Source organism: Tauraco erythrolophus, chromosome 25 (genome assembly GCF_009769465.1).
Source record: "Tauraco erythrolophus isolate bTauEry1 chromosome 25, bTauEry1.pri, whole genome shotgun sequence".
NCBI lineage: Eukaryota > Metazoa > Chordata > Aves > Musophagiformes > Musophagidae > Tauraco > Tauraco erythrolophus.
Window position 1 is genome coordinate 4,975,930 of NC_141489.1, and position 13,386 is coordinate 4,989,315.

At 53.7% G+C, this 13,386-nt stretch overlaps 1 protein-coding gene across 1 annotated transcript in view; it reads left to right on the forward strand.

Annotated features, from left to right (window-relative positions):
- Nucleotides 1–6,180: 6,180 nt before the first annotated feature.
- Nucleotides 6,181–13,386, forward strand: part of SCN4A (sodium voltage-gated channel alpha subunit 4) — a 31,955-nt gene continuing 24,749 nt past the window's right edge. Inside the window, exons 1-8 of the mRNA XM_009980031.2 lie at nucleotides 6,181–6,486; nucleotides 6,799–6,917; nucleotides 7,527–7,616; nucleotides 8,292–8,420; nucleotides 8,549–8,640; nucleotides 10,356–10,664; nucleotides 12,417–12,480; nucleotides 12,764–12,905. Of these exons, the coding sequence (XP_009978333.1) occupies nucleotides 6,223–6,486; nucleotides 6,799–6,917; nucleotides 7,527–7,616; nucleotides 8,292–8,420; nucleotides 8,549–8,640; nucleotides 10,356–10,664; nucleotides 12,417–12,480; nucleotides 12,764–12,905 (1,209 nt within the window). The 5' untranslated portion in view covers nucleotides 6,181–6,222. The remainder of the gene's footprint in view (nucleotides 6,487–6,798; nucleotides 6,918–7,526; nucleotides 7,617–8,291; nucleotides 8,421–8,548; nucleotides 8,641–10,355; nucleotides 10,665–12,416; nucleotides 12,481–12,763; nucleotides 12,906–13,386) is intronic.

Sequence of the window (13,386 nt, forward strand, 5' to 3'; positions counted from 1 at the left end):
CAGAGTGAGTTCATGGTGGGCTCAGAACCACCACGGCAGTGGAGATCCAGTGTCCCACAGCGGCGATGTCGGAGGCATTTGTTTGCTGAAGAAAATTTTGGAGACTTCACATATTTCTCCATATTTCTACGTCTCCATGATGTAGTTACAGCAAAGCATTTAAGGACGACAACGTATCTGGGGATGGTAAAGCCCAGACTCTTAAAAAGCACATTATCACCTTACAGAAAGGGACATAAACTTGTTTATAAAACGGCTAATTTTGCCTGGCACAACTGGAAGGTGTTTATCTTCGTTACTGCTAGAAACTCATATCATCTGGAAAACACTAATGCAGCTCCAGGCCCCGCTCGGCACGTCGTTAAATCACCCGTCCACCGCCTGTGCTACCTCTGGGCAGAAAAAAATCATTTCATATTCAATATTTTCAATTTCCTCACTTGTTTTTTTCAAAATTCGGGGAAAACACAGCAGGATATAAACACCCCGTAGGACTTTTTGAAGCAGTGACATCCCTAGAACCATGACAGAGGTTTTTTTTTTCCTACAACCATCAGACTTTACAACAAGGTGTCCCTGCCCATGGCAGGGGGGTTGGAACTAGATGATCTTTGAGGTCCCTTCCACCCCAAACCATTCTGTGATTCTATGAAAGCACCGTGTCACCCCCTGCACCCAAGCATCATCAAAACAATAAGCACAAATATCCTGAAGCTCAAACAAAACTGGATGGCACTGGGCTGACATCACCTCCTGCATCACAGCCTGTACCCAGTGGGGTTTGGAGCTGTTTGGGGTCCCTCTGCCGTGCCAGGTGCGGTGGCAGGGTTTGGCCCTGCTCCTTCTCCTTTCCCCCATGGGAACCTTTCCCACCACTGGGGCTGAGCTGTTGGATGTGTAGAGGTGGGAAATGCAGAGGGGACAAGGACTCTGGTATTTAATCATCCCCATAAAGCTCCCTGTCCTCTGTGGACGGGGAGAGGACCTGCTATGGAGGGGCTTCATGGGGCACGCAGCGGGGCTGGGAGAGCAAGACCCACAGCACAGCCCTGCGGGTCCTCCTGGGTGCGCAAGACAGCTGCCACGGGGATCGGCTGCGTGGAGAATGGATGGTGTTTGTAGCAGCACCCAAGATGTCTGTGAGTGAGAACCCATAGCTGTGACTCACCCCCAAACCCTGCCATCCCAGCTGGTCCCCGTTACAGCACCCTGCCCCACCCTGGGTATCCTCGGGGAGATAAGTAAGCCAGGGATGGAGAGGGTTGAGTTGTCCTGTGTGCTGTGGGTCTCTTGTTGCTGGTTGGGTTGGCAGTGGTGTGTCCAGGGAGGATTTGGGGTGTGGGTAGCAAGGAATGGGTGCTGCAGGATTGTGCTTTCAGTGTGCTAGGATGGGTTTGGGTTGTGTGTGTGACAGGGTCTGGTTCCCAGAGATCTTAAGGTGCTGGTTTATCTCCCCCATGATAACTTCTCATGGCTGAGCATCGCCTGGCTCTGCTGTGTCACGGTGAGTGAAGCTGAGTTACACTTACTGATGGCCACTCTGGCTGGATTCTGTCTTGGACTTGTGCTCTTACTAGCCTCTTCTGGCATCTTTCCAGACTGTCTCCTGTTGAGAGGATGAATCTTGAGGGTGGGTTTGCAGCTGGGTGAGGGCAGCTCCTCAAGACACGTTCCATGGTCCTGCCACAACACTGTGGATACTCAGGGGGTCCCACTGCTGTCTGCTCCTGGGTGTTGGTAGAGCTGAGATCTCTCAGGAGCAGCATGTCTGCACTTGAGACACCCCGGTCATACCTGTTTTTGTAAACCTAGGTAGGGGAACAAGTGCATCTCTCTGGGATTACCAGGCTGGAGGACTCTGGCAGTGCTGATGCTCTCCTGGAGCAGTGCCCTGGGAAGGGAGGAGCAGAGCCCTGGAGCCTGGGTGATGGGCTGAGCCCAGCACCTGTGTGGATCAGTGGGATGAGGGGAGGCCCCTGACTGCCCCGTGACCCCACAGCCATACATCTGCACATGGCAGCCAAGAAAGTCCTTCCCCCTCTTCCTCAGCCTGCAGGAGGTTATGTCTGTGCAGGGATGAAGTGCCAGTTCTGGATGGGGTGGGTGTCCAAGCAGTCTCAGGCAGGACCCTGCCACCCTTCCATCTGTCCTGATCATACAGAACCTGTTATGCAGTATCTCTGGTAGCTTCCAAACCACTCCTGTTATTTTGGAGGCCGATCCATTCACGCAGCCTCAGAGTAGCAGAAACATCAAAGGAAACTCAATTTCTGTCGAAGTGAAGGCCATGCAGTCCTGAGCAGGGAGGTGGTCCCAGTTACCTGCTGGTAACTGCTGATGTCAAACTGGGGGTGTGAGATGCCCATCCGTGGCATGTCAAGGTGTTGGACATGGACAGTGTGTCCAAAAGCAACAGCTCAAGTGTTGGTTGGGAGCCCACAACTTAGGGTGGCAACAAATAGCAGATCAGAGCTTCGCGGAGATGCTTTAAGTGACCGATTTCTTAGCAGGAAAGCAGATGGTGGGGCAAGAGTTTGTGTTTAACAAGGGGCTTGAGGGGCACCCAGGTCCTGGGGAGAGCTGAGGCTGAGCTCTGTGGGACCAGGGGGGCGACTGGTGCCCGGGGCAGCACCTGTTGCTGCCCCCAAACTGCTTTTACCTATCAGAGGTGCAAAGAGTTTGATCCTGGTTATTTATAGCAGCCACTATAAATGTGCCAGGATGTGCCAGGCTGGGGGCAGAGGGGCTGGTCACCCTGTCCCGGCGGCTGGAGGGGCTGGTCCCAGGGCTGAGCCACTTCACTTGGGGTGGTGGGACACAGCTGAGTCCCCCATGCTGTGTCTTCCACGTGTACTGGTGTGGGAACTGGGCTCACCGGGGAAGAGGGGTGCTGAGCTGAGCCCCCTGCTGAGCCTGCATTTGGCTTTTGGCTCCCTCTATTTTGGGAAGCAGAGATCAACCGGAGATGCTGATGGCTCCAGGGCCGTGATGTGAGAGCTGGACATAGGCATAAGTCCTGATTCTGCTCCCCAGGGTCATCCCACCATCTCTGGGTGGCCCCAAAAGGGTCAGAGCCGGACCAGATGCTGCAAAAGACCCCAAAAAGCCACAAAGCATCTCCATCCAGTGCAATACCCCCTTTCAGGACCCTGGGGCGGTGCTGCCAACCCCCAGCATCTCCCCTGTGGCTGTGAGCCCGTGCATGGTGCTGCCCGGAGCTACTCCATCGGCAGCTGGATCAACGTGGCACAGCACGATGGCTTCAGCCCAGCGAGAGGAAGAGGAGGCACGGGCTGAAAGCTTCTCGCTCGAGCTCCCCGCCTGCGCTTGGTCCTGCCGGCAGAGGAATGAGCAGAGTCATGGGGCTGCAGAAACCTGACTCCTGCCGTGATCGCTGGTGGCAGCTGAAGTCACAACCACCTCCGCCAGCACCACGGGCTGGGTGCAGTGAGTGGGGACAGGGCACTGCCGGGGGGTTGGAGGGGCAGCACCCAGTGGGAGGCTCCAGGGAAGATGTGGATCATGCAGCACCCCATGCACCGAAGCCTTGGTGTGCTGCTGAAGGGGCTGGAGCCCTACGGAGCACTGGCATGGTCTGTAACGCACGCTTGCCCTAACAGCTCTGAAAAACCCTATTTCCAGGGAAACTGAGGCTGCCTAGAACAACAAGCTCCTGGGAGTCCTCAGATGGGGTGGGCTGTGGGTCCTGCTTGAGCATCCTCAGCAGGACTCGAGGTGATAGAGCTGGACACAGCCCCATGGTTTCAGCTTGAGCTTTGAGGTTGCTGGTACCAAGGGAATGCAGAGGGCAGGTTTCCAGAGCTGCTGGAGTAGAGCATGAAATGGGTGTAAATCCAGAATAACTCTGGGTGAGAAGAAGCAGTGGTGATGCCCTACTGCTACAGGCACTATCCCCTTGCAGAGACAAGTGGTGGCAAAAATTCCCCTTTTCACTCGTTTTGAGGGCCCACCTTTAGGGTCCAGCATGCCTGGGGTGAGATGGGGCTGTGTCCCTCTGGGATTTCTGCTCCAGATTCCCTGTTTTGTAGTGGTTCAGACCCCTGAGTTGGATTTTAGGCAGTGCCAGACTCCGCTTTCCAGTGATGTGACTCAGTTTATCCTATTAACTAAACCTGTGCAGCAAAGATAAAACTCTCCCTGTTCTAAAACAGGTTTAAATACAAAAATCGGTGCTCTTGCCACTTGATTTTTTTTTTTTTTTTTTTAAAGTTTGCCCTGTTCCAAAAGGCAGAAAGTTGCTCCCATTCCTCTACCAGCTGCATCCAGCTACCAAAGCACCGGTGCTGGAGCTGGGTGAAGGTGGTCTCTGCCCAAGAGATGTTGGAGTCGGGGGCTGGTCCCTGCTTCATCCCTGGGGCTGGATACGATGGGGGGTGAGCAGTAGCACCCCACAACGCTGCGCTGCTGAGGGGATCGCCTGCCCTTGGCAGGAGAAAATCCATTTCATGTGCCGAGGTTACATCCAGCAGGAATAGCGAGGGAGCGTGGCGGTTCCCAAAACGCCGTTATCCTGCGCTGCTCCGAATCGATACCGCCCTTGCCGCCGCTTTTATTGCTTGGTTTTATAATCACCGCAGGAATGAGTCAATACCGTTACGTGCCCAGAGTCTCTCTTCCCATCAGAGCTATAAATGTCCAGTTCTCATTAATTAGGCTGAAGGTTTCCAGCTCTCAGCCCCGTGGGGCTGTGAGGAATACTGATCCTAAAGCTTTTTGGAAGGCAGGTGCTCAGCAGCATCATGTGAAGTTTTGGTTCGTGGAGGAGTCACCACTTGCCAGTGGGATGCTCGTTGTGGGGAGGGTGAGGCACAGAGGTGCATCTGTCCCAGTATCCCTGCAAAGCAGGGTCCCGTGTTATGGTGCCTCGGGCTCGTCTCTGGTGTTAGTGGGTCAAACAGACATCGAGGCAAGGTGAGTCAAGGCAAGAACCTTTCTGGTGTCTCAGAAGCCTTTGCCGGGCGTTTTGGCCTTGCTCAGGGCACTGCAGCCTGTTCCTGCGGGTGCGACCACCCGTCTGATCCCCACTTTGCTCTCTCCAGCCTGTTTTGGTGTTCTGCTGCTCAGTGGAGTCGCCCTTATGTCTCCCAAATGTCCTTTCATATTCCTATCTGGGGAGGCATCCTGATCTCTGTAACATTACAAAGTGCCATTATTGTATTGCTTTTTGGCTCAAGATAAGGCTTTAACCCCTTCCTCTCAGGAGCGGAGCCATCTGGCACTGCAGGTTGTAGAATCATAGAACGGTTTGGGTTGGGAGGGCCCTTCAAGACCATCCAGTTCCAACCCCCCTGCCATGGGCAGGGACACCTTCCACTACACCAGGTTGCTCAAAGCCTCATCCAACCTGGCCTTGAACACTTCCAGGGATGGGGCAGCCACAGCTTCTCTGGGCAACCTGTGCCAGTGCCTCAGCACCCTCAGAGGAAAGAATTTCTTCCTTAGATCCCATCGACATCTCCCCTCTGTCAGTTTAAAGCCATTGCCCCGTGTCCTGTCACTACATGCCCATGTCCAAAGCCCCTCTCCAGCTTTCTTGTAGCCCCTTTGGGTACTGGAAGGCTGCTAGAAGGTCTCCCTGGAGCCTTCTCTTCTCCAGGCTGAACAGCCCCAACTCTCTCAGCCTGTCTCATCACTCATGTTTCCTATGGATGGGTGCCATGAGATGGCCACTGACCCTGCAGGACGGAGCTCCTCTGACTGAGGAACCTCTTGTGTTGAGCACTGCACGTTGCTTGCACAAGGTGCAGGAGAAAAGCTGCCGATTCCTCACAGCATATTGTAAAGGCGAGACAGCTGGAGCGGTGCTGCTGGTGCTGAAGGTGTTTTGTTTTGTCGAACAACCCTGTCTAGGTTGTGAAATTGCATGTTTAACAAGAGCTGGCTGGTGCCAGGGACACCAGCTGCTCGGCTCATATGGTGCTCGACCTGATGGTGCTTTTCGTTTAGGGGCTGAATGGGGGTCTGGGAGGAGAAGGAGCACACGGGGTGCTCCGTCTGCAAGTGATCCACTCGTAATAATCTTTCTTGCAAGTTCAATATTTCTACAATAAACTTGTTTGCAAAAACCTGCTGAGATCCTGCCATCACTGGGCTTCAAGGGCTGAGCAAAAATGCCCCAAAATGGCACCAGCTGGCATTGCCTTCTCAGCCCCCCTCTCCCCGGCAGGCCGGGCGCAGGCGTCCCGGGAGCAGAATGAGAGGATGGCCGGCGTGCCGCACATCCCGGGCCCCGAGAACCTCCGCCCCTTCACCCCCGCCTCGCTGGCCGCCATCGAGCAGCGCATCGCCGAGGCAGAGGCACTCAAGGTGAAGCGGCAGCAAGTGGAACTGCCCGAGGAAGAGGAGATCAAGCCCAGCAGCGACCTGGAAGCTGGCAAGAACCTGCCCCTCATCTATGGCGACCCACCACTGGAGCTCATTGGGACCCCCCTGGAGGACCTGGACCCTTTCTACAAGGATAAGAAGGTGAGGGGCAGAGCTTAGCCCCTGGGTAGACTTGGCATTAGATGTAAGCCCTAAGAAAAAGGGCAAAGCATGGACCTCCTCTTCTTTCCATCATGCCTCAGGGTCTCATCTAAGCCCATCTTGATGACCCACAGTCCCAGACCGCTGTGGTTGCTTCTCCAAAGCAAAGCACCTGTTCCTTGTTAAAGTCCCAACCCTTTGGAAACCCAAAGCACGCATAGAGGTCTCACCTTTAATGGCAGCACTTGATCCGTGGGTGTTTTTGGGTGGGCAGAAGGGCTAACATATCTCTTTCCTCTCTTTTCTCCACAGACATTCATAGTCCTCAACAAAGGGAAGTCCATCTTCCGCTTCTCGGCAACCCCTGCCCTCTACCTGCTGGGGCCCTTCCACCCCATCCGCAGAGGAGCCATCAAAGTGCTTATCCATTCATATCCTTGCCCTCTGTGATGCTGCTCCGTTGCCAAGTCAAACCCTGATGCTCAGAGGGCAAACAGCCCTGGGAAAGGGCTGAGGGAAGTGTTTCATGATGGTGCAGTGAGCAAATCTCTTGGGCTGGTCCCCATGATGACCAGGACCCACTGCCCATCCATCCCAGTGCTTTGATCCCTTACCAAGAAGTGGGTGTTTGAAGGCTTTGGGCACGTTGGTTGCACCAAGAGCTCAGTCGTGGCTGGAGAAGGGAGGGATCAGTTTGGTTGGAGAAGGGAAGAAACCTAAGTGCTCGAGCTTCCTGGGAAGAAGTTCAAGGTCTCTGATGTCTGGAGGGACTTGGAAAGGAAGGAACAAGGAAGGAGGCAGAACCAGAACCATGGAGATGGGGAGGGGACCTGGAAGGGAGGGCAGGGGCCAGGACCATGCACAGGAGCAGTGGGACTAAGGGGAAAGCGTGAGCAGGGGACTGCGCCGGGAGGAGCAAGTCAGGGCATGGGAACAAGGTGGGAGCCAGGACAAGAGGAGGAGGGATGCTTGGCTTCCTAACTGTGTGGAGGGGGAAATCTAGGCAAGAGCCACAGTGTTTCTCCTTGACTGGCTTTTAAATTATTCAGCATGTTCATCATGATCACAATTTTAACCAACTGCGTGTTTATGACAATGAGCAACCCCCCAGTGTGGTCCAAGAACGTGGAGTAAGTCCCTGACCTCCTGCAATCTCCCCCAGCCATGGGGGCCATCCCAGCTTGGCCGTCCTTGAGAGGAACAGGACCAAGGCTGAGAGAGGGGTGTTGGGATCTCGACGCCCTTCAGAGGAGGAGAGATGTCATTGGGAGATGCTGGTGGCCCTCTCCATCTCAGAAGGGACATTCACGTTCTGCATTAGACATTGCAAAGAGTGGGAGTGTTTCACAGCTGCCTAAAATCTGGTGGGGTCCCTGTGACAGGAGACCACTGCAGAGCAGGCTGGGTTGAGTCAGCAGTGATGGTCTGGAGAGGCTGAGCAGATCCAAGGAGCATGGACAACCTACTCGAGGTGGGAAAGGGAAAATCCAGCCTTTTTTGCTGTGGTTCTGCACCCTCAGAAGGGTTTTACAGAGAACGTGGTGGTCTGGGACATCAGCAGGGATGGGAGGTGTTGCAGAATAGTCACCAAAGAGGGTGGTACCTCAAGAAGTCCCAACTTGCCTTATGGAGTTAGGTGAAAACCTCCCCCAGTGCTGAAACACCCCGAGAACCCAGCAGCCTGTGACCGTGAGCCCCCAAACTCAGCTCCCCAAGACGGTCCCATTGGCAGAGGTGGAAAAAAACTCATCCTGAGCTGGCTCTTGGACCTAGGTGAGCATCCCGAGTCACCGTTCCCGTTTCAGATACACCTTCACCGGGATATACACCTTCGAGTCCCTCATCAAGATACTGTCGAGAGGCTTCTGCATCGACAACTTCACATTCCTGCGCGACCCGTGGAATTGGCTGGACTTCATGGTCATCTCCATGGCGTGAGTTTGGTGGGATGGGGGCGGGACAGGAGGTCTGGCCATCGCAGTCATGGCAGGGAGGAAGGCTGAGGAACAGGGGGTGGGTGTCTCACAGAGCCCTTGAAGCCCTCTCCTGTCCTGTCCTGCAGCTACATCACTGAGTTTGTGGACCTGGGGAACATCTCTGCTCTCAGAACCTTCCGCGTCCTCCGTGCCTTGAAAACCATCACCGTGATACCAGGTAGGACTTAAGAAGGGGTCTCCTCTCCCCGTTTTCCCCTTCCTTGAGCTCAGGTTTTCCCACAGTTCAAACCAATTCCCTTTAGTTCTTTCAGCAGCTCTAAGAGAAAAGAGGGGAAATAAGGTATTTGATACTCAGAAACAATTTTCCACATAATAATTCAGCTTTTGGGTCTGGTCTTGCTGATTTTTACATCCTTAAATCGGCTGCACTCACTTGGTTGGTTGGCCAGGGAAAGCCCCTGCCAAGGTTGACGTGGTGTTTTCAAGGCTCCTTGGAGATGCCTCTGGTGGGCTGGTGCTCATGTCATGTTCATGGGCCCAATTAACCGATACGCTTTGCTTGGTCCTTGGAGCCATAGATTCGGTTTTGTCCCCACAGCTGACTGCTCTGGTGCTGGGGCTGAGACTTTTAATGGATATTAGTGCAAGAGCCACGTGGTGAGTGTTTAACGTCACCCCCAACGTCCAGCCTGTGGTGTTAGGAGCGTGTCACCAAGTACCTCTGATGGCTTTTTCCTAAATTTTGGTATCGTTTCAATACTTTGCTTTGGTATGGCAGAAATGATGGGTCAGGCTCCTTGAAGAAGCGTGAGATTGAACTGAAAATGATAATTTCTTGTGGTGACTAAAATCTCACGTCTCTGCGGTTTCCAGGTCTTCCAGGTTCATATTTGAATGGGTTTTTGTCTCCATCAAACAGGCTAAAAATTTCATTTAGCAAAACATAAGCTGCTGCAGCTTTCTGGAAAGACATGCTCCCAAGAGGCCCTGCAGAAATAGCAGTTGCAAAAATAAGCTGGTTTAGAACAGCTGTCCTCAGCAGTTTCCCAACACAGACAAGCCCTTGGAGAACAGGGTTTTACTTAAACAGTTTGGGGATGGGGGAACTGGCGTGATGACAGGGCTAAAAACCATGTGTCTTTGGAGAATTGCCTCCACGTGAGAAAGCTCTGCGCTCAGAGCTGCATTAAAGATCAACATCAGGATGTCCCAGCATCACCCATCATCCATGTAGACCTTGGGGTGATGGGAATGACATCCTCGGCATCAAAAGCCGGCCAAGCATCTGTAGGCGAGCCTCCTCCGCGGAGGAAACGGCGATGCCTGGTGGGAGACATGAGTTAATCCCGATGCTTAATGCAAATGTCACTTTGTCACCTTTGCTCAGACATGTTGGGATTTCTCCAGCTTGAAGGGATCAAGCTGGAAGGTCCAGCTGGGCTCTTGACCACCCATGGGACAGCAGCACATGGGGGTGTTGAACCACAAGGCTTTTCTGGAGCTGAGCGCGATGCTCAGCATCTTCCAGCTGGGCTAGTAAATAGCTTTTCCATGTGCCACAGCTCAGTGGTCTTTTTGGGTGGTTTGGGCCAAAAAAAGCCAGATTATGGTGTCTGGGGAAAACATAAAGCCAAAAGGAATTGATGGCTGCCAGGCTGGGGTGGGCTTTGGCTAGTGATGCCCAGGTTAAGGCTGGTATGGGGAGGTTGGCTGGCTCTTGTCCAATGGGGACAGTTTTCGGGGACAGGATTATGCTGCCCAGTGATGTGTGAGGACAAGGGCAGCTGAGATGCAATGTGGGGCATAGAGCTGGGGTGAACTTGGTGATACCACATGTCCCCCACCAGATCCAACGCCTTTTGGGAATGCCATAGCATGTTCTCCATAATTAGCAAACAAGTAATTAGCTCAGTAGTCACACCTCCCCCCTAGGGCTGAAGACGATCGTCGGGGCTCTGATCCAGTCGGTGAAGAAGCTCTCAGACGTCATGATCCTCACCGTCTTCTGCCTGAGCGTGTTTGCCCTCATCGGTCTCCAGCTCTTCATGGGGAACCTCCGGCAGAAGTGCGTGCGGTGGCCCCCCCTCAACGACACCCTGCTGGGGGACTTCGGGCTGGACAACGACACCTTGGCCAACGTAACGCTCTATGGCAACTTCACCGACGACATTGCCGGCAACTTCACTGGCAACTTCACCAGCAACAGCACCTTTGATTTCGAAGCCTACATCAATGATGAAGGTAAGTGCTCATGCATCCCCTTCTCCATTGACCCATCATCCTGGTTTCTCCTTAGTGTACCCTGCTCTTCCTCTGTGTCAGACCAGGATGGTTTGCTTGCATGGATCTTCCTGCCAAGGTGCTTTGCAGGGAGATATGACTGGTGGGTGAATTAGGAGTTGTGCATACTCATGGGATGGACAGATGAGATCAAATCCCTCTTGCCAGGGAAAATGCAGTCCAGGCAAGCTAAACTCCTCTAGAAAGGTTTCACCATGGGAAGGTCTGGACAAACCAATGTCTCCATCTCTCCCTCTCGCTCGTGAGGGCACAATCTCCTCATCGAGGTGGGCACTGGGGAACAGCAGCTCCATCTGGCTGGTCACAGCAATAAGAACAAACCCTCCAGGAGCGGATGAGACTTGGGGTGGAAAACCTGAAGGAGGGATGCAGGAATGACATTTTCTCACCCACTTTCACTGCTGCATCAGAGCTCGGTCCTTCCCCAAGTACCGTTGTGTCCAATGAGCATTGCATGCAGCACCGTGACAGCCCACAGGAGGGGAAGGAAGGAGTGGTGGGATCGAGCACAGGTCCTCGGACAGGTCTCCAAATTTGCTACTTTCCTACCACTCCTTTGAAACAAGTTTGGCCCAAAAAAGTGCAGTGGGTTTTCTGTTTGTTCTTTGGTTTTTAAACTCCATGAAAATGTAAAATTCTCAGAAAATCTGCCTGGCAGAGCTGCACGGTGGCGGGATGCTCTGCAGGGATATTTCCCGTCTCGTTTAGGGCACTCGGCAGAGCTCAGCAGGTCAGGTTATGTCTCAGCTGAGCTGCTCTGCCCACTGCCACAAGCAGCTCTGGCATTACCCAGAGGAAGGGGTGCAAACTCAATATACAGGATGGAATGAGCACGGTGCAAATAGCACCGGCCCCCCGGGGCCACGCGCTCAGGCTAACAGCTATTGGGGCCAGGCCAAAAACGTATCGCCTGGAGTTTCACAAGCGGGACATCTCCATGAGCCCACGTAGGTTAAATAAAAGCCTGGTGGCAAGAAGCCAGGCACAGCCAGGAATGCTTTGAAGAAGCTCCAGAAATCCCTGTGTGTCTCCCGGAAGGGCTGTGCTAGGTGATGCCCAGGATGGGGTCCAGCTGCCCTGTGCCATGTCCTGGGGATGGGTGTCTCCAGGTGCTCATCTATGTGTCCCTGGGGGCAGGTGACCTATGGTGGCACTGCTTGGCAGCTCCGGTGGCACTGGGCCTGTGCTCAAGCTTTAAGGACCCCTGGTCTGTAAGCCCCACCAGGTACGGGCTGGTTGGAGAGGGAGCATCAGGAGCATCAGGAATGGGCATGAAGCAGTAGCAGACAGTTTCCCCAGGCTTTTTGGGGACCCTTTCAGTCCCCCATGCTTGGTGCTCCCTGGGAATACCCTCTTATTTTGTACATTTTCCCAGCAAAACAGATCAGCCCTGGTCCTTTGAGCACACGTTGGCCCACCTTCCCAGGGAAGCCTGACCTTGGCCAACCTGGCTGCTTCCAAAGCTCTTCATGGGCTTGGGAACCATCTAGTTGGGTCAGTGAGACACCACCAGGAGCTCTCTGAGCTCATGCCAAGCAGTTCAATGCAAATGGCAAAGTCAGCAGAGAGGAGATAACCCAGTGCCCGACGCTGGGATTCAGGGAATTTCCCTGATGGCATTTGGGAATTTGAAAATCAATGTTTGTATTTTCTTTTTTTTTTTAATGTCTCGCTCTTTCCCCAACTGGGAAGCCAATTTCTACTTTCTGGAGGGAGCGCTCGACGCCCTGCTCTGTGGGAACAGCAGTGATGCTGGGTGAGTGCAGCTTGTGCCGGCAGCTGGGGTCTCCTCTGGCTTCCCAGGAGGGTAGGGGGCAGCCAGAGCAGCCTGTGGTACCACCGATGCTTGGGGTGGGACAGGATCGGGGCTGGGAATGCGGCTCTGCAGGTGAATGGTCCGGGCATCCGACTGTATCAGTTGGGGGCGTTGGTTCTGCTGAAGCATCTCAGCATCTCCAGGGATGGAGCATTTCGCTGTGGGTGCAGGAGGGGCAGCGCGGGGGGCTCACGCCGGCTGCCCCCATGGCTCTCTTTGGTAGGAAGTGCCCTGAAGGTTACCAGTGCATGAAGGCGGGGAGGAATCCAAACTACGGCTACACCAGCTACGACACCTTCAGCTGGGCTTTCCTGGCCCTCTTCCGCCTGATGACGCAGGACTATTGGGAGAACCTGTTCCAGCTGGTAGGCACCAAATTTTTATCCTTGTGCAAATTCTCCTCTCGTTTCGATGCTGCCCCTGGTCTAGGACAGGTAAAAAGTCACTTGACTGGAAACTTCATAGATTTCATAGATATCTAGGTTGGAACTTGTGGGACTTTGTCCTGTGGTTTATGGATCTCACCAGGATCAGCAGAGATGGGGCGTGGTCCCATTCAGTTCCTCAACCTGAGCAGTGCAGTGTATTTTCCAGGGCAAAGCCCAGGTGTGCTTCAGCAGTGCTGTCAACTGTATCATGGAAATCAGAGATTATAGCAGTATCTGATACCTCTCTGGCTTGAGGTAGGGGTGAGGGTAAGAGGAGAAAACTAGGCCACTTGTCCCCTGCATTGAGTCATCCTCCAGAAAGAAGTTGCAGATAGCATGACATCTCAACTGACCTGGAGTCCAGGAACTGTTCAGATAAAAGCAAACCTACGTATGTCCTCTGGAAACAATTATACCC